The following is a 19,313-nucleotide window of genomic DNA, read 5'->3' as shown; positions in this document are numbered from 1 at the left end:
CAAAAAAAAAAGGGACGAACCCAAAAAAAAATGCAAACGGGAAGAAAAACCAAATAAAAAAGGGAATCGAATGTGGCAGGACTCTGCTTATGCTTCTGCTCCTGCAGGATGTGGCCGAGGCGTGGCATCCATCAAAAGTCACTCAAGAACATGTGTACCGTCGAGACAATGAGTGGGGGAAGGGTCGGCCTACACACACTCCCTCTCTCTCTGTCTCTCTCTCTCACACTTTGCACAGCTCGTGGTTCGCCCCCGCACTGCGAGTGGAAATCAACCCACGTGATTGCCACTCTGCCCCATTCGTCGTAGTTCGTTCATAGTTCTGCATGTGACCAGAAATCTGTTTCTTTTTTTTCCATGCCACGCGCTGCTTCCTCCCTTCAACGCCGGCACCACTCATTCGCCGCCTGAGAAAATCCAAATGAAACTGAAAATGGTTTTCCACAACGACATCAGAGTCCAGAAGAGACAGCGACAAAATTCATGTGACTCGCAGATCGGCAGCCGCCAGGGGAGCGAGATGAAGGAGAGTAGTCGCCAGGGGCATACCCTGTACAAAGGAAGGGAGAAGGAGCGCACCCTCCTTCCTCTACAAGCCTGAGCATATAAGCTGTTGAATTGAGCATATGTTTGGGCACACCCCATTACAGGGTATCATTCCACTCGTCACTGTTCTCCCTCCGTGTAAACAAAATTTTATTGAGAATGGAATCGTACAGCATGGGAATGATGATGGCATGGAAGGGGTTGGGTGGTCGGTGACAAACACAAACAGAAGGCGAGAGATTATTAAAATAATATTAGATTTAAAGCGAAAGCGTGGGTGTCCACTACGGCCAGGTCACATGTTGCAAGTGGCAGAAGCGAATAAATAAAAGAATTAATGGAAGAAAAAAGTCCAAAGATTTATGCGGTTTGTCGCCTGATGCCCAAGCACCGAAAATTATCATTAATAAAAATAGCTTGATAGCCCGGAATTTCGTTGCTGTTCACGCTCTGTTGCGCCCGCTGCTGCTGCTCTTCCGCTGAGATCTTCGCTCTCTCTCTGTGTAAGAGATCTTGGGCAGGCCTTGGCATTGCTCCAGCTCACGTAGGCAGCGGCGGAAAAGAGAGGAGAAAGAAGCTCCTGCCAAGGTTTCCGTTACCTTGGAGGCCCAGTGTGTGCTCCTCCCTTCATGTGTTTCCTGCTCTCTCTCTCTCTCTCTTTTCTTGCTTGTTTACTGACAATAAATGCTCTTCAATTGCCTTCGATTTTCATTTCTCATTCATTCTCCCCACCCCTTGACGTCTCTTTCTCTATCTCTCTCTTTGTGCTTCCTGTTTATTTTGTTCATTGTCTTCGACGGCGGCTTGTGTCAACTTTTGTGAGCGGGGCCGAGCAGTTCTTTAGTTTTATGCGTAGTTGGCGTGTTTCTCTACTTTACTTATTCCTCCTCTTCTTCTACTGCTTTGCTCTGCTCTCTCCCCCATCATTGGCCTGTTTGCGGGGCCGACGGTTTGACGCCCTCGAAATGCCAGAAAACATTTCCATTTTGAGAACTTGCTTCTTGGTCTTTCATGGCTTGGTCTGTCTGTCTATCCTTTTGCTCTACCCGCACCCGCTCCATTTCCCGCTTGCGTAATTTGCAATTACGATGGAAACTTCCAGCTACCGCCTCCAGCCCCCCACCCCACCCACTGTTGTCTTGTGTGTCTGTTGTTTGCGCCTCAAATTATGCAATGCCAAATGTTTGTGCGCGATAAGAAAGATTCCTGGCTCCCGTTCTCCCTCACTCGCCCAATGGTGGAGATGATGAAAAAGAATAAAAAGGAACTAGTACGCAATACAAAGAACAAGGAAGCAAAGGAAGACCTCACAATCTCCAAGGAGTACTCGCACCTTTCCGTTATCAACACTGCGCTGAGCTGGGAACGAGCGGGAACAGGAACGGAACGGGAACGGGCAGATAACTGCAATCGCTCTCTCACTCCACATAACGGTACACGTGTCACCGCTCCTTCCACCTGCCGCCTGCTCTGGGCCGCTCAGCTGTTTGCTGGTGCAAGCAGGAACTTGTTACCCACGCCCCGCCAGGGCCCCTGGGCAGCAGCTGTCCCAGGCAGAGCGCCAACGCAGGGATTCCACTCAATTTCGGCCTACTTTTAGGCTCATTCCGCGGAAGAGCACGCTCTCGCCTTGCTCTCGTGCTCTCTCTCTCGCCCGTGTATTTATCGTTCGATTTCTCTTGAGCATGCGGCCTAGGCGGGACCTTGAACTCGAATTTTTTTTCCTGCTGCTGTTTTCACTTTCCTTTTCGTTATGTAATCCTCTAAGAGAGAGAGAGAGCAAGCGAGAGAGCATTTAGGCTCGTGCAATGGCACGGAAAATCGAGCACAACTTTCACTTTCAGCAGTCAACGACACCGACACGGGACCCCAGAGAGAAAGCGAGAGAGAGAGTGTCAGAGTGTGAGAGCGTAAGAGGCAGCGAGAACGTTTATGTGGTACAGAAAAAAGAAACACACACAAGCAAAAGGCAAACAGAAATGCGACGCAAAATATTTGCAAGAACAACAAACCATATGATGGTGTGTGTCCCCTTGTCCCCTTCCAGGCCCATTGTGTTTGTTGCTGTTAAATCGAAGTGCCATAAAAACAAAAAATAAAAAGCTCAGCGAACAAACAAATACATTTTGTAATAGGCCTTGTAGTGGGATGGGGAAACAAAAGGCGGCGTGGGCGTAGGTGAAATTGATTTGCCTTTTTTCTCAGGCTTTTATTGTCCCTTCCGCCACGAGAAATGTCAGGGACAGCCCGAAAAAGTATGCTTCCGTAATTGTCACATCATAAGAGAAAGGGAAAGAGAGAAAGAGAGCGCGAGAGAGATTCTACACGCGCCTCCTCCTCTCTCTTGCCCACAGTTTGTTGACTAAATTCTACGGCACGTGTATTTATAGCCCCTGAAGTGGAAGAGCGACAGAGAGAGCGAATGAGGAAAAAGTGCCTAAAAATATGCCCCGAAAAAGAGTGTTTGGGGGTGGGGAGAGCGCGTAATTGAGGCAAAGGACTAGCGGGGAGCAAAGCAAAGAATGAAACCTATTCCCCCCTACGAACGTTGGATTGAGTGGTTAGAGGGGGGTGTCGGGCGAGCGGTCGTTGGTTGGATGGTGGCCACATGAATAATGCTTATGGTTATGGCCTGCCCCTGCCACCGATCACTCTGCCCCAACGTAACTTTAAAATTATGAAAGGAAAAAGAAAATACATTTCCAGTGCTAAATTACGCAATTTGCTGGCCGCTGCACGAGAAGCAGGTGGAAACGGAAATAAACAGGTAAACACACGCACGAGCCACCCTATTGGGGGAAGGGCGGAAGCACACAAGAGACACGCGTTCATCGACTTCCTCCAGGACTGCTTTCTCCTTCCCCTTCGCCTGTGCCCGAATGGGGCATTTCTCCTTTAAGTGTCAATTACATTGACGTTTATTCAAATATGCATCGCACGCGGCTCATGGATGGGATACTCGACCCTGAAGAGAGGGAAGTCCCCCCACATTCTGATGCTTATATAAAAGCCAACTCAAAGGCCTCCAACAGCGCCTCCTCCGCCTCCTGCTTGTGTGCTTTCAGTTTGCGTGTGAAAAAGTCTTCAAGTTTTGGCAACATTTTGTGATTTTCGGGCGGATTTATCGGGTTTTATTGTGCGTATCACACAGGGACTTGCCTCTGCCTTTGCCGGTGCCTCTGACTTTGCTTTGGCATTTGCGGCAGATACATATATGTTAATATGGTAATCCCCACCACACCAGCGCCAGGGGGGAGCACTCCATCAACTTTTAAAGCCAAGCATTTAAAGAGGCTTCCAATCAAATTATGAACTGTGTTTCGTCGAGGAGGATGGAGCATGGAGCATGGAGAGGAATGCATCTCGCTTTCGATAACGAAGCAGATCCATTTTACAACGTTTACGTTACGTTCCGTGCCGCTTGTGTCCTGCAGGCCACCAAAAAGCCAACACGCAAATTTTATGTCCAACATAAAAAGGTTTTCATGTGCAATAACCAGAAAAACCAGAGACGAAATGGTAAGGGGCTTGTGCTCCCCAGAGAGCAAGAGAGAGCTGCCTCATAGAGAAGGGAGCTTTGTCATGTCCTATCAGCAGCGGAGAGCAAGCCAATCAAAATGCAATTTCCACTCATGCACACAGGACATCATTTAACGACACACATGTGTGTGCTGCAGGAGGAGGGTCCTCCCTCCCAGGTATACAAATAATATATATGCAAACAAGTTGATTTGGCCAGCAGCACGCTCAGCTGTGACTATGAATTTGTCATCAGGCGAGCACAGAGATGGAAAATATTTATACAAATAATAGCTATACAAAGACACGCGGCACACGTTGCGTATGCGCCATGTTGATTCAGCAGAGGGGGTCGAAGGTGTGGGGTAAAGCGACTTCATCAAAACAGAATCAACTGCGATGACAATCTCGCCCACGAAAAAGGCTGGAGCCGCAATAGCCTCGAGCAGTAAGAGTCCCATCTTCAGGCTGCTCCATTCTGCTCGTGGCAAATTAAATTCCTCAAGAATGAAAAGAAAAAGGCAGGAAGGAAGGGTGAGAGAGATTGAGTGTGGGTTCTGCTCTGCTCTGGCTTTCCTTTTGCCGACACAAAGTTTTAATGGCGCGCTTACACGTGTGTAAAATGTTGTTCCTGTTCCTTCGGAAAGGCCTTTTGCGCATCCCTCGAGTGATTTTGGTTAAAGTGTTGCCGCATTCACAGTTAATTATCCTGACGTCAGAGAGCGGCCCACGACGAGTGCCCAGCCGGAAGTTGGCAAACATTTCCGCTCTCCAAGGAGCTGGCTGGGCATCGACAACGGCAATTGGATTTGAAGCACTCGGACATTAGCATAATAAATTGGAGCCGCCAGGCCAGGCAGCCTGTTGTTTGCTTTATCGAAGGCGAATCAAGTGAATAACTTCATCGCTTAGCCGCATTAATAAAGCGGCTTTAATAACGATTCTTTAGAGCCAACACAACTAGGATTGCCGATGCGGGAACGGGCTCGTACTGGTGCTGACTACGTGACCAGATAACTAAGGCTTATCGATGATGGAAGGACTAGGCATTTTGTTGGCCTTTCCAGAATAGTTCCCCCCAACCTAAACCCAAGCCTCCTGCTAACAGCGTTTAGGTAATTGTGTGGCCATAAATCTCCGTGTCCGTGTGTCCTTTCGGGCATCCCCCCAAAGACGGCTCACGGAACACAATTTAACGCCTGTCCGGGTGCGGGTGCGGGTACGGGTACGGGTGCGGCGGTGGCCATCACATTAAAGAGACATCGAACGGGACAGGAATACAGGATACAGCTGGACGTGTGCAGGTGTGTATTGAGTGAAAAATCGATTCAAGGCAATTAAGGTCAGACATGCGGCGAAGGAACTACCTCAACTTTTTCAATTAGCTGACGACTGGTGACCAGGTGACCAAAGTTATCGCTCGCAAGAAATCAGAGAATCAAAATTATGTCCACGCAATGGAAACAGAAACATCAAACCGAAAAGATGGGGAAAAGGTTTCACTGAACGAAGGGTTCAGCGCTGGAACCTTTGAACCTGGAGGAGAACTCCCTCCATCAATAATCCCGATTAGAACATGTGCATATGAAATATTTATGCTGCGGTCTGCAAATGGAATTCATTGGGAAAAGGTCGCATACATAATGGAATCAGGCATGAGAAATGGACGGAGGAACTCTTTAATTTCAGGATTTTCAGTTCATTTTATTGCCGGGTCCGTCAGGCAATCATAAAGGACGACATTTTATTGCCTCCCTCTAGCTGGTTCGCTTGCCTTGTTTCAGGCTTAATTTATTGTTTTAATTTTTAGTCTCCCAGCCACAAAATGGCGTCCTAAGCCTGCTGTCGATGTCGGCTCTCGGGGGCTCGCTGCTTGGGGGGATGGCAAATCTTTTTTGGGGAAAGTGTTAGGAACTCGTGTAAATTCCATTAGGGCTGAAAAGTTTGCGTTGCGCGTGGAAAGGACTGCCGAAGAAAGAGGCTGTCAAGTACGATAAATCAAGGACAGTGCCTGGTTACAAAGGAGACATCCAGTTCAGGGTGGTGGCAGGGCAGACATTTGGTAATTAAAAGCAACGCGTACCCAGGCATGGATGAAACGAGCCATAAAAATGCAAATTTCCCTTGGAAAGACATCCTCAAATAATTGTTAATTGAATTTCCCTGGTTTTCCAAGGGGAAAATCGTGGGAAAACCATGTCGATATGTCGGCCAAGAAATTGGGAATCTATAAATATGCATCGACAATTACGCATTGGACTGGCGCATCGCACTGCACAGCTCTCCCACTACAAAGGCGACCTTGAGACAGCTGCCAAACTGTGGGAGGAGCAGTGACTGATCATCGATCTATCTCTCTCTCTCTCTCCCTTGTTTACTTTAATGGATTAACGAAATTATCGCAACTGGTGCGCGCCTGTCCGTGCAGAACAGTTATCAGCGAACCGTAAATCGTACAAAGTCCAAACATCACTTCACCGTTAGAATAAATACTAGTAAAAGAGAGAGAGAGAGAGTGCCAAAATAAAAGTAAACAAAACTCAAAGAGAATATTTCTAGTTGGCAATGTGACAAACACACTCACTCACTCTCTCACTCCATTCTACTCTCCCACTCTCTCTTTTCAATTAAGCACAAAGCAATTACAAAAGCAACACGCGCTTGTCCCCGTAAATTTGTTGTCATTTAAATGCACACAAAGTGGAAAGAGAAGAGCAAGATAATGCGGGTAGTCGACTAGCAGTTACCCAAATGCATTGAAGCGCAAAGCAGAAGATCAACTTAAATGCTTGCGTATATGCTCGCACAGTACAATGTGTGCAGGGCAACAAAGATGCGCAGCAACCGTAAGCTAAGCAGGTAGTCGACTGACACCTACCCAAATGCATTGAAGCGCGTAGCAGAAGATCAAATGCAATCCGAGAGCGCAAGCTCTCTCTCTCTCGCAGTTTCAGGCTGTAGGGTAACGGAAAAAAACAAACACACTGTGTTCATATGTAGATGCTCGGCATACAAAGTGTCGACCTGGGACTACCTTAAATCAAAGAAGCGTACATCCAGAAATCAAAGCATCTATACGAGCGCAGCCACACACCTCAGTAGTAGGTACTGCGGAAAGCTAACAATGAGGAGAGCAAAACGAACACAAAATGCTGTGCGCCGCTCTCAGCATTTCTTCTTCGCTTGCAAGCAGTGCGTAGTCAACGATTACACAATCGATTCCCGAGACGTCGTTCAATTAACAATTGAATCATTGAATTTGCTTGATTGACGCAGTTAAAAGAACAATATATTCAGTGAGAGCAGCAGAGGGAGAGCTAATCACATGCTGTATCAGAATTAAAAGCAAACTGTCAGCATTCATTTACACCGCTCGACTGCATCCATTCGTTGGCATGTGTGGGTGTACATGGGGGACTGCTTGCTAATCAGGGGGCGTGTCAATGTGTACCAAAAAGACATTTGCCAAAGTGAAAGTAATGATGATGATGAGCTGGATGATGATGATGTGATCGAATTAATGAAACCATATAAAAAAGCTTATCCAAAAACCGGGGCACGAGGCTCTAACGACAGTGTGGGGGTGCAATTAAAAACGAATTTTCATTCTCATTCATCGTATAACAAACCCCCAAAAAAATGAACAATAAGCTCGTTTTACCCCCTTTCCCCTTTCCGTTTCCCCCCGCTACTGGGCGCTTCCAAGTGTGAAGCGAATGAAAGAGGAAACGAAATGAAACAATGCACAAATATTTGCTCATACACGCTTAAATTAAGTAAATACAAATTTATTTGAGGTACTCACCCGTTGGACCTGAAAGAAAAAGGAGTAATGTGGTTCTAGGGTGCTGCTGCTGGGGTACCGGGGGAGGCGGAAACTCTGGCACGACATCGAACAATCGAGGAATGGGGTGGGGAGACGGGCAGAAGGTGCTTCCGAGTGTCTGCTGAGGTCATTAGAGAGCTGCTCTTACAGACTTGCCATTGTTAATTTGTTATTCAATGTTGACCCGCGCACGTGGTGGACACACGCAACACGCCCATAAAAACAACCAAATTCAAATAATAATAAAAATTCGAAATTGAAATTGAAATAAAACGCTAAAAGGAAAGTGCACGAAGCGGAATTGTGTGCTTGAAATATGAATATGGAAATTGATGGAAACTTCTCCCTGAATTTGATTCAGGGCTGGATTCTAATCGAATGGAAAATGTGGTTCACATCTGCGGCTGTGGCTGTCAATGCGACTGACAATGCGACAGACAATACACAATGCTGGCACAATAATTGACGGATTAGAAAAGAAAATCAATTCCGCAGACTGCCTGCAGACGAGAGCGATGCTCCTCCTGCTACGCCTCACTGAACGCTTTATGCAAATTTCCAGCACACGCACAGCAGCAGCTTCCCTTCCTCTTGCTTACAGTTGAAAATATTTTGAGGAGGAAATTAAATTCGGTCGATTAATAATGAAAATGTGGAGGAGAAGAGTGGACTCTCTCTCTTCCGTTTTGCAGCTTAATTAAAAGATAAAAATTCCCTCCCAAATGTAATGAGCAAATATCCGGCATTGTTGTTCCCTCCCAAGTGGCTCAATTCGGACTCAATTTGGGACCCAATTTTGGGTGATTCTAAGGTTAGTATAGTGTAGAGAAGTGACTTTGAATGACGACTCACCTTATGACGTAGTTCACGCAGACGACGCTCTGTGGCTTTTGCTTGTCATAGACAATTGTGGCCTGACTGACGATCCAGCAATAGCCGCCGCATTTTCCCAGAAAGCGGTAACGACAGGTTTCACCCTGTCCCTTGCTGATCACTGCAAACAGAGAGAGAGAGAGAGAGAGCGAAAGAATAATAACAATTAAAGATTATGAAGTATAGACAAATGTCAAGCGCAAGTTCTAGTTCTACTTTGGGGTCTCAGCTCTTGGCAGATAAATCAAATTACAACCACAGCGAAACCAACACACAGAAATAATAAATAAAACAATAAACAGAAATCTTCTGCGGTCTGCCCCTCCCTCATTAAAATGTGTCATAATCGTGTGGTGGCTCTTGAACCAGATATCGCCTGAAATATCTACAATTTGGAGAGCTGCCGCACCGGCACCCGCACCCCTTAGGAAGTATTCCCCATGCCTGCCTGCTGGCTGGCTGGTTGGCAAATTGTCAAGTCTCAAATTACGGCGCCAAAAGCGCTCCAGCATAAAAATTAAATAATAGCAACTCGAAAAGCAACGCAAAAGGAAGGAGGGATTTAGGCATTTGATTGAGCCTTTGAATATGAGGCAGTGTGGTGTGTGTGTGTGTGTGTGTGTGTGTGGGGCAAGGAAAACGTTGCCAAGTAATTTGCCTCAACGAGAACGCCACATAAACTCGATTTTAATTAAAAGGAGCCCGCCGCCCACAACACAACAGAAATAAAATCCCAGTTGAAATGTGTGGGTATGCGGCATACGGGAAACGACACTGGGATACTCCGGGATGTACTCAGTTTATGGAAATCCTTTAAGGGTGGACGAAAATGTTCTTTGCTCTAGCATTAATTGTGCTCGAAAGCTGAGCAACTGATACGAATGATAACAATGATTATTCTTTATGATTCTTCGGTTTTATTGTTTTATCTTTAAACTGCCACATTCTTATAGAGGTTATTAGTCCCTGAGATCTAGGTAATACAATAAATTATATGGCCTGGAAAACGCTTTCTTGCAGCAGTTACATTCATGCACAGGCATCAAATATTCCCTCTCTAAGCTACCCTGTAAGATGTACCGGGTATAAAAACACAAATAAAATAAATATAAAGACGCACACACACACACACTGAGAGAAATAATCCTAGGTAGATGTCCCCCCTCTGTATCTGTGACAAAAACCGCGTCTTCCTGCTCGAAAACATTTCAATCAAATTTTATGGCCGCCACAGGCAGCGACAAGAACGTAAAAAAAAACGCGATGAAAATTCATAGGAATTTCGGAAAAGCAATTGAAATTCATGGCTCCCATGGCCTGCCGGTGGGGGGAGCTGGGGATTAGCCTAATTGCAGAGTCACAGGTGCACACGAGGCTGACCTCTGACCCACAAAGTGGGTAGAGAGGAGCAGAGGGAAACATAAATACTTTTGCATAAATCTCGAAGAATTAATTGAATTAAAGGCAACCACAAATTTGGATACAACACCACACAGTGCGGTTCGTAAACGTAAGGCCAGGGTGAGTTGTCCCCCACGGGAAGAGAAAATTCGAAATCCGCAGAGCTTTCGCCTCACTCCGATTCGTTCATTCATTCTTTGAGTTAATTCGAAATCAGAAGCAGAAAATTAGTTTTTCCTTCAAGCCCCGCTTGCCACTCGCCACTCGCCTCTTGCCTCTCTCCAGTAGTGGCTTAGTGGTCATGTATTCATCGCCAAACGAAGAAGGAGAAGCTGGACCTGCCTTAAGGAATGGGATAATTATGCGGCGTCATTAATAAGACAGCGTCTAAAGAGGCCGCCGCGGAGGCGGAGTGCGAGTTGCGTGTGGTGACAGCTGCCCGAGATTGATGCCAGACATATGTGGAGGAGCAGTTACAGCGGCAGGAAGAGGTGCCGTCACAGCAGCCAGGAAGAAATGTCCCTCAAAAGCGCGCTACACAAAAGTATCGTCCTGCCGTGGCTCCCTCCCGCTCCCACACTGCAGCGCTCAGACGATTGCCATTTGGCAGTGTTTATGTGGAATTAGCAAAGTGAGCAGCAGACAGAATCAAAAGTAGAAGCACAAGAAGCTAAAGGAAGAGCAGAGGGACTGCCAGAAGGAGTTGCAGAACCCAAAGCCAGAGCCCGAGCCAGACCCAACAGCTGCAGCAGCAGCAGCAGCAGCAGCAGCAGCGGCAGCAGTGAACTTGATTTGCCCTCAGCCAAGGACTTTTCCTGGCTGCTGGTGCAGTGCAGTGCAAGTCGCTGAGACGGGAAATATTAAAATATCTACGCGCGGCAGCAAAGATCATTTATCAGCAATTTTTTAGCAGCATTCCTGGGCTGCTGCTTGCTGCTGCCACTGCCACTGCCACGACGCTCCATTGCTGCATCCACAATTTATGAACACGAATGCAATCCGCTTTTCGCATGGCAATGGCCATGGCAGTGGCAATGGCAGTGGCAATGGCAATGGCAATGGCATTCCCAGGACCTTGCCACAGAAGACAGGATGCCCGAGAAGGAAGGCGGCCATTTGTACAAATAATCAAACAGAGAGCGAGGGGGAGAGAGAGAGGCGACTCCAAATGAAAGACAAACATCAAAACCGCATTCAAGGTTATGTATCAAGCGGGATGAGCACGGAATGCTGCTGCTGCACAGGATGCAGGAGGATGCACACACACAATGCGTGCTCAGACACGCTCGAGTACACGAGTAAATCCTCGAGGCAACATAACAGTAAATCATCATCAACCCAGGGGGCACGCGGTGGCAGCAGCTACTCGTTGCAGCCACCACATTGGTCTACCTTCTGCTGCTGTACACTCTGGCGGGTGCTCACTGTAACGCTCCATTCGTGTGCGCTTTGATTGTCTCTCTTCTGCTGGCTGCTGACCAGCGTCCGGCATTGCCTGAGTGTGGGGCAGGGGCAAATCACATTGGCACAAGTGGATAAGGAAATAAATGTGTGGCTGTTTGGCTTTGGCTCCTGCCAAAAGGATGTGCGCATAAATCAAGGATTTGTTTGCGGATTCTCTTCAACAAAACCCAATCCCTGCCCCACCCCAACTCTGGGTTCTGCCTCCTTCGCCAAAGGTAGTTGACTTGACAGCTTCGCCTTGGACTTAAAGTTTAGAGAGACGCAAAAGCATTGACCTTTTGCTAGGGCCAGGGCCAGGGCCACGTGGCGTATGCGTAATCTGCTCTAATTGAATTAAGCCGTGACATAATCTCACCCCGCACCCTGCCTGATCCAAAGTACGAAATCAGAAAACCCAAATCCGCTTTCTTCAAGTCAATATGTGTGCTGGGATTTTTATGCAAATTGTTCTCCTTCGCCGTCTCTCCGTCTCTCAATTGCAGCTTAAGGCTAGGGCAGGACTCGACTCTAAGAAGGAGCGTCGCCTTCATGGCACGCCAGTCGTGTGGAAAATTGCATTTCGTTACCTTTGTGGGCAGACTGAAAAGGGTTTCCCTGCCAGGCATAATGCAAAGTTACTGCCGGAGCTCCATTATGACACGAAAGTGATGCTGGTAATGCCCATAAATGGCTTAATCAATGTTACAGCAGGAGGCAGAACGGGCAGAGGAGCACAAGAGGTTCAAAGGTCAGGCAGGGACTCCCCACAGAAGGACGCTTCCAGGAATAGGCCAAGTTTTTGCGGTTCAAGCGAGAATATTTCATGAAGCTCTCCACGGGTCGCTGCGGGTGTGTGGCAGCACCCACACACATGTGGCAGGCAACCTTCGGTAAGGGCCAAGGGAAAGGACATTTCGACCGTTAGTCGACCGCCTGCAGCGAGGAAAAGTCGACAAGTTTTGCCCTTCGCTGGAACCCATTAAAAACTACTCAAAATGTCAGCGGGCAGCACCGCTGTGGCGCAACCACAAGGGGCATGCCACACAACGACGACACAAAATGTTACAAATTTGTTTAATTTGCAGTCGAACACAGGGAAAATCGCCCATTTCCACATGGAAATCCGTGCAGAAAACCAAAAGAAAAAGGCAAGCAAAAAAAACCAAAAGAAAAATGCAAAAAAGGAAAGCAAAGCAAAGACGGAAGAAGATGCCGGAAAACCAAAGAAAAAGAAAGAAAAGTTAATTGAAAACAAAAGTCAGCAGAAGAATTTGCATATTTATTTGCCACCGCTCGGCAGCCTCTGCCTGCGACGTGCCGCAAGTCAATATTTATTTATGCGTGCGGCAAGAATTTAAATGATTTAAGAAGCAAAACTAAAGTGCAACTCCCACTCCTGCTCCAGCGGCAGCGCGAGAATTCTTTTGTTGTGCATTAATTAGAATTTAGCAAAAATAAATGCTGGGTAATTGAAAACTTGTGCCAAAATCTACAGCTCCCGCCCCAGACTGTGCTCCTGCCGCTGCTCATTATGCTCCTCGCTGCTGCTTCTATTTTTGGTGTTTAAGTTTCGCTCGGATTCCATGCCATTATGCTCATTAATTCCATTTGCCCAGAAGCAAGAGGGAACGAGTGTCTAAAGGTGCAAATAAGCATCTCTCCGCCCATCTTTTAATTAACTCAATTTGAGCGTTAAGAAAGACATCATCAAGGCGGCAGCCAGTTGGGAGACAGGGAGAGTAGCATCTCTGGCAAAGTTATCAATCCTCAATGCTACAACGCTTCAATCTTCCATCTGCTTGCAGCGAGCACATCTTCTGGTTCCCCATTTGCGTTTGGGTTTTGCCAGCGGTGCCCCCTGGCACTGTGGAAACAATTAAGTGTTGATGTTACCCCATTTTTTCTGCGACACAGCTGCAACTTTATTAAGCAAAATTTAATGGCGGTTGCCTGTCTCTAACTCTCACTATTCCTGCTCCTGTTCCCGATCCCTGCTCCAGCTCCCACTCCTCCTGTCGGTGCTGTCGTTTTTCATTAGCGCCACCAACTGACTTGCAACAATTGTTGCACACAGACACACCCACACGAGCCACACCGAAACAAGTAACAAACTTTGGCTGCAATATTTTTCCGTGCTTTTCTTTCCATTTTTGTTCGCTTCTTTTTTGCCGCTTCATGTTGTACAATTAGTTTGCCGGCAAGAGGAGTCCACCAATGGACTGGACTCTACTCTCTCTCTCTCTCTCCTTTGCTTCTCTCTGTTGCTGTGTCCATTTGCCAAATGTCTAATTGGACTTGCGAAAGATTTCTACAGAGATTTGGAGCAAGTTTTTTCATCTGCCACGCAACATCTTGCATCGAAATATTTGCAGAAGCTGAGGCATGAGGCTGAAGCCTTTTTGGCAGCTCCCCTTTCTCCTCCACTTTTGTGGCTTTATTAATAATTTCAATGGGTCTTTTGTCGATGGCAGTCGTAAAAGGGAAAAGGAAAAGCCTTTCTGCCTTCATTCATAATTGAATTGTGTTGCCATCAATCAATATTATTCGAGGGAATTTCGTGGCTTGAAATCCTTTCGGGGGTTGCGGGTTGTGTAGCAGCCAGGAAGCCGAAAAGTGTATGCGGCACTTGAGGTAAAGTGCTGCGGCACATAAAAAAGTAAACTAAAAGAGAGCAAGCAGTGGCAGGAGGAGCTTCTTTATGCCGAGGTACAACACAAAATTTTATGACGCATCTAAATGCGCGCCCCCGCAGTGTCCGCCAGCCATAGCCCTTCCCCCCCGCCATTCGTAGAGTGTTGCTTAAATGTCAATCTATCTGTCTGTCTGTGTGTGTCTGTCCGACTGTCAATTCAGCAGCAGCAGCAGAGGAGCGCCGGCAGCAGCAGAGGCTAAATGCGTTGAAGGAAAATTTCATTTGCAGATATCGTGCTGTCATTTAATAAACGAAATGTGAGACACACACACCGAGAGCGAAACAGTTACAGAGCAAGAGAGAGAGAGAGCGCGAGGGGCTAAAGACAGACAGAAGAAACGCAGCGATGCAGTAACAGATATTGGCAACACTTTTCACACAGAGCGAGAGAGATGGAGAGAGAGAGAGAGAGAGAGAGATGGAGAGAGAGAGAGTAGGGAGTGCGAGAGCCACACATGTAAAGGAAGTGCAGCAGACTGGAGAGAGAGAAAGAGAGTGGGAGTGGGAGTAGAAGTGGAAGAACAAACCAAATGCTGAGCGACAACCACAAGCAGCGCAAAGCGACAGAGGAAGAACAGTAAAAGCAGCAGCGACAGCAACGCCAGCAGAGGCTCACTCGATGGCGAAAGAGCGTGGGAGAGGGGCGGAGTGAAGATTGAGCCCTGGCCGCATTCACAGCGGGACATCATCGCCAAAGCAAAGCAACCGCGTGTAGGTGAATGCACCCATTGTATAACTAAGCTAAAGCACAAGAAAGAGACAGAGAGCGACAGAAGCTCGGCATCCACTACAACTATATATGTATATGGATATCCATGTATGTATGCGGGTGTGTGTGTTTGTGTTTGTTCGTGTAAATCCCGTTCGTCGCAAACTAAATGCCAATTTCAGAAAATGACGCGGAAAAAAGCGAAGCAAAAAAAAAACAGTTTATGTGTGAGTGTGGCTGACACGCAATGATCCACAGGAGCAGCAGCAGCAGAGTGCGGGAGTAACGGTAAAGCAAAGCCCAAGGCGATTTCCTTTGGCACCTTCCTGCCCTCCCCCCTCATCAATAATTGACAATGACAGAGCGCGAAAAGACCAGCAGTCAGCCACCAGTCAGCAGTCAGCAACGCCAAAAGCAACAAAATTTAAAATCATTTTCATGTCCAAAAATCAACGCAGGGAGTGTGGAGGGAAAAGGTGCCACACAATGCAGGTAAACAAAGTCCCATCCATCCATCTGTTTGGGGATATTCACTCCCCCAACTCCCCTTAGATATTAGTGGGAGTCAGCAGGCAAATAAACATCGAAATAGTCAGCAAATGAAAGCAAAGAAAAAACTGAAATTGATATTGATATCAGGGGGAGAGAGAGCAGAGGGGGAGCCACAGAGAAGTCAACACTTCATTAGAAGCCCTTAGGGCCATGCCCTCTGAACCCATTCCAGCAGCCGGGGGACGGGGCAAATATTTTGCCAGTTTACACGACTTATTTAGCGCCAACGGATCAAAGTGTGGCCAAAAGTAACAAGCGGCTTTTGATTGATTGAGAGTCAGCGAGACGGAGAGACGCAGAGCCTGCCTGCCGCCCTCGGGGAATGGACTCGGCGACCAAGACCCGAGCCCCAAGACCCAAGCCCCAAGACCCAAGTCAAAAGGTTTTTTGTTAAGCAAATTGTGTGTGGCATTGTGAAAGGTTTTTGTGTGGGAGATTGGGCGGAAGGGTGGCGCACATTTTGTATTCGATTGTGAAGGGATTTGCAAGGGGATTTCCCAGGAATGGATGGGCAGAAGTTTTTGTAAAATATACAAAAAAGAACACAGTGGGTGGCCGAGAACACAGAGACAGTAAAAGCTGCTTAGAGGCAATTCTTGTTCAATTATACATGAGTATTCCCCGTAACAATGGGAGAGATTAAAGAGATGCAGTGAAAGCTGCTTAAATACCATAAGTGAGCGGCCCCTGAGTGTTCACTGTACTGCAATGTACCTCCTCCCACCATTACTCCACTTTCGAATGAGCGGACCAAAAGTTCTTGCATAGTTTCAGGCTCATTGGCATTTTGCTGTTATCAATACGAATTTTGCATGCAATTTCTCTGCGTCTCCATCTTCATCTACTTCTCCTACTTTCTCGCTTGCCTAAGCACATTTATTCGTTTTTGTCTGAGGAAGAAGGAGAAAATTGCAAACGACAATCATCAACACAGATAGAAACACCCACACCAACACACAGATGCCGAGCCATAGAGCTGCACACCCTTTGAGCATCGGAGCGAGTGTGGGGGGGTGGGGCCAAAAACCTCAACGAAAAACTAAAAAACGATGCGCCGGGAAAAAGGCAAATCTCCGCCCTGCCAGCAGCCAAAAAACATAAAACTTTGCACATTCATTGGGTTTTCTTTTGCTGCTTCTTGGTAGCTTTTCTTTTCCTTTTTTTCTACGACAATTTTCGGTTGCTTTGTAGCTGTGTGTGTGTATCTGTGTGTAGGTGTAGTTGCATCTGTGTGTGTGTGTGGAGGAAAATTGTTCGCTTTTTTAATTTAATGAAAATTTTCCACTTGGTCGATTGACATTTTCTGTTCTTTGTCGTTCGCTTGCGCCCGCCCTTGCTGCCACATCCATGGGTGTTGCACGCAAAGTTTCCTCTGAGGTTTGCCAAATAAACACACAAATTTACTTAGCTTTTCACGCGGGAGCAGGAGGATAGGAGGAGTGTCCCTACACAGGGTGGGGGAGCACAGAGAAAAGGCGAAATGTCGTTGCATTCTCTGCGGCGGCTGACGCGAAACTTTTATCATTTTGCCTTTGTTTGGAGCGTGTAATCAAATGCATATTTGCATGCCACATCCCCCTGGCCAAGCCCCCACCCCTCGAGAGCTTTGCCTTTTGTATAATTTTCTGCAAGACTTGCGAAAAACTTGCAAAGGCGGCAAAACTTTCATTCCACGAGCAGCGCACAAAAGTATGCAAGGCCCCTGATAAAGGCCAAGACAAGGCGCTATGGGGAAAGGGGGGAACAGTTAAAGGGTATAGCCAGGAGGGGTAAACGATTCAAGCGACTATAAAGTCAATTAGCCAGCCCTATCCGCGCGACTCCAAATGGCAGCAGCGAAGGGCCATAAAAGTGTTGAAGGAATCGAAATGAACTTCGGGAAATGTCATTAGCCGGGTGGCAGGGGGCAGGGTGCAGGTTGAATGCCACTGCAGTGGCACGCACATTAAATGTTATTAACGCGTTTGCCCCAGGAAGATGCAACAGAGAGCAGGACGGAGGCACACCCATTGTTGCAGCAGCAGTTCAATGGAATCGTTATCTAATTTGATATGCCAAACAGGACAGAGGCAACTGCTCGCTCGCTCGCTCTCACTCTCAGAGAAGACGGAAGGAAGTGGCATCAAATTGTTGCCACATTTGTTAGCAGCACAAAACGGACCCCGTGCAGACCATTTCTGACGTGACAACTGACTCAGGCACGTAGCGTGGAGAAAGGCAAAACGCAGAGCAGCCGCTGTGCAGCTTTAAAGCGTGAAATCCTTGCCCGAAAACTGCCTGAAGGATAAGAAAGTGCTGCTGCATTTACATTCATCATCATAAGTCACTGCCCGGACACAGCAGCGGACACAAATGAAATGAAATATCTGCAGACGGTAGAGGTGCGCACACAGCCCAGAGCTCAGCTCAAAGCTCAAAGATGGCCAAAGATTGTCGGCGAGTGGCAGGTGGGGAAGCTGACAGCAAATAGAGCCATTCGGCTAAGCCAGAAAATAACCAGCAAGCCAGCGAGTGCATCCTTTGGGGAAATGGTTACGCGAAACAGGAATTTCCACTTGCAACCCCCAACCCAAGGAGGCAACTAATGGCATCCCATCCACGGGAGCTGCAGCTCAGCTCGAGGCACTCACGTAGCCCCGGCATATTTAATAAACTCTGGCAAATTAAGCGAGGCGAGGGTGGACTCCATAAATCAACAGGTAAGAGCAGAGACTGTGGCCATCAGCAACCTGGGAGGAGGCAGCCAAAGCACTTCCGTTGCAGTTCATTAACATTATCCTGGGGCATGAACTTTGGGCTGCCTTCAGCCTACAGTCTTTTAGGAGTCCTTAAAGAGAGTTAAGCCCCTCGACTCCTGCCACCTGTTGAGCAGCCAAGCGGGGACTCAACTGCAGTGTGCAGCTCCCTGGAAAAGTAATTTATTTCGGGGGAAAAACTACCGCAGGAAGCGGGCTTCGGGCTGCTAACTCCTAAGCACCACATCCGGCGCAACTTTAAGCCGCATTTCCGCTCATGCAATTTTAATTTGTCAAATGCAAGCGACGGCAAAGCGAAGAGGATGCTAAAATTAACTCGAAAATTTTACAATCCTCGCGAGGCAGCGCAGCAGAGAGAGCGCTGAGCGGAGCAGAGCGCGACAGGATTACTACTTTCAGTGCAGACGAGGGACAGCCGAAATAAGGATGCCGTCGAGCCACTCGAATTGGACCATTAGTTTCGACGGCATTAGTTTGGCGCTTTTCATGGCCCAGACGCGGCAAACGACGACGACGACGACTAGGACGACTGGCAAACAAGAATAAATAAGAGACGAGCAGCGGGACGTAGATGGAGTAGGGGGCGAGTCCTGGGCAGAGTGGACCGCGGACCAGTTTCGATCCCCTGGCGGAATTATGCATGTAATAAAATGCGGCGGCATCGACGGCGGCAACTGCAACAACCCGTGTCCCGTGGCCACGCCCACTTTTGCCGCGAACTAAATTTAAGTGCATTAACATCAAAAGTGCCAGTGGGCACAGTGGAACGAGAGTTGTCATGGCAGTGCTGCCAAGTGATGGTAATAAGAGATAGAAACTAGATATAAGCGACAGTGCTGCCTATCGTGTGAAAATAATTGACAGTGCTGCCAATCGATTGAGCTGAAACGGCAGTGCTGCCAATGCGTTTGCCACTTTTTCGCGCTCTCTGGCATCAGTGTGCCTGCTTGGGCCGCAGAAGATAAATAAACTTTTGTGTGCTACTGTTTCGAGTGG

At 47.5% G+C, this 19,313-nt stretch overlaps 1 protein-coding gene across 4 annotated transcripts in view; it reads right to left on the bottom strand.

Moving 5' to 3' along the window:
* LOC117898065 (protein similar) overlaps positions 1–19,313 on the bottom strand; it is a 60,995-nt gene that overhangs the window by 28,430 nt on the left and 13,252 nt on the right. For 3 of the 4 annotated variants that reach the window (XM_034807236.1, XM_034807237.1, XM_034807235.1), the window contains exon 7: positions 8,744–8,885. In XM_034807236.1, the coding sequence (XP_034663127.1) occupies positions 8,744–8,885 (142 nt within the window). Of the gene's footprint in view, positions 1–8,739; positions 8,886–19,313 lie in introns of those variants that run through there. The other variant, XM_034807238.1, reaches the window with a different exon arrangement.

This window comes from Drosophila subobscura, chromosome O (genome assembly GCF_008121235.1).
Source record: "Drosophila subobscura isolate 14011-0131.10 chromosome O, UCBerk_Dsub_1.0, whole genome shotgun sequence".
In the NCBI taxonomy this organism is placed as follows: Eukaryota; Metazoa; Arthropoda; class Insecta; order Diptera; family Drosophilidae; genus Drosophila; species Drosophila subobscura.
This window is presented reverse-complemented; position numbering and strand designations above follow the sequence as displayed.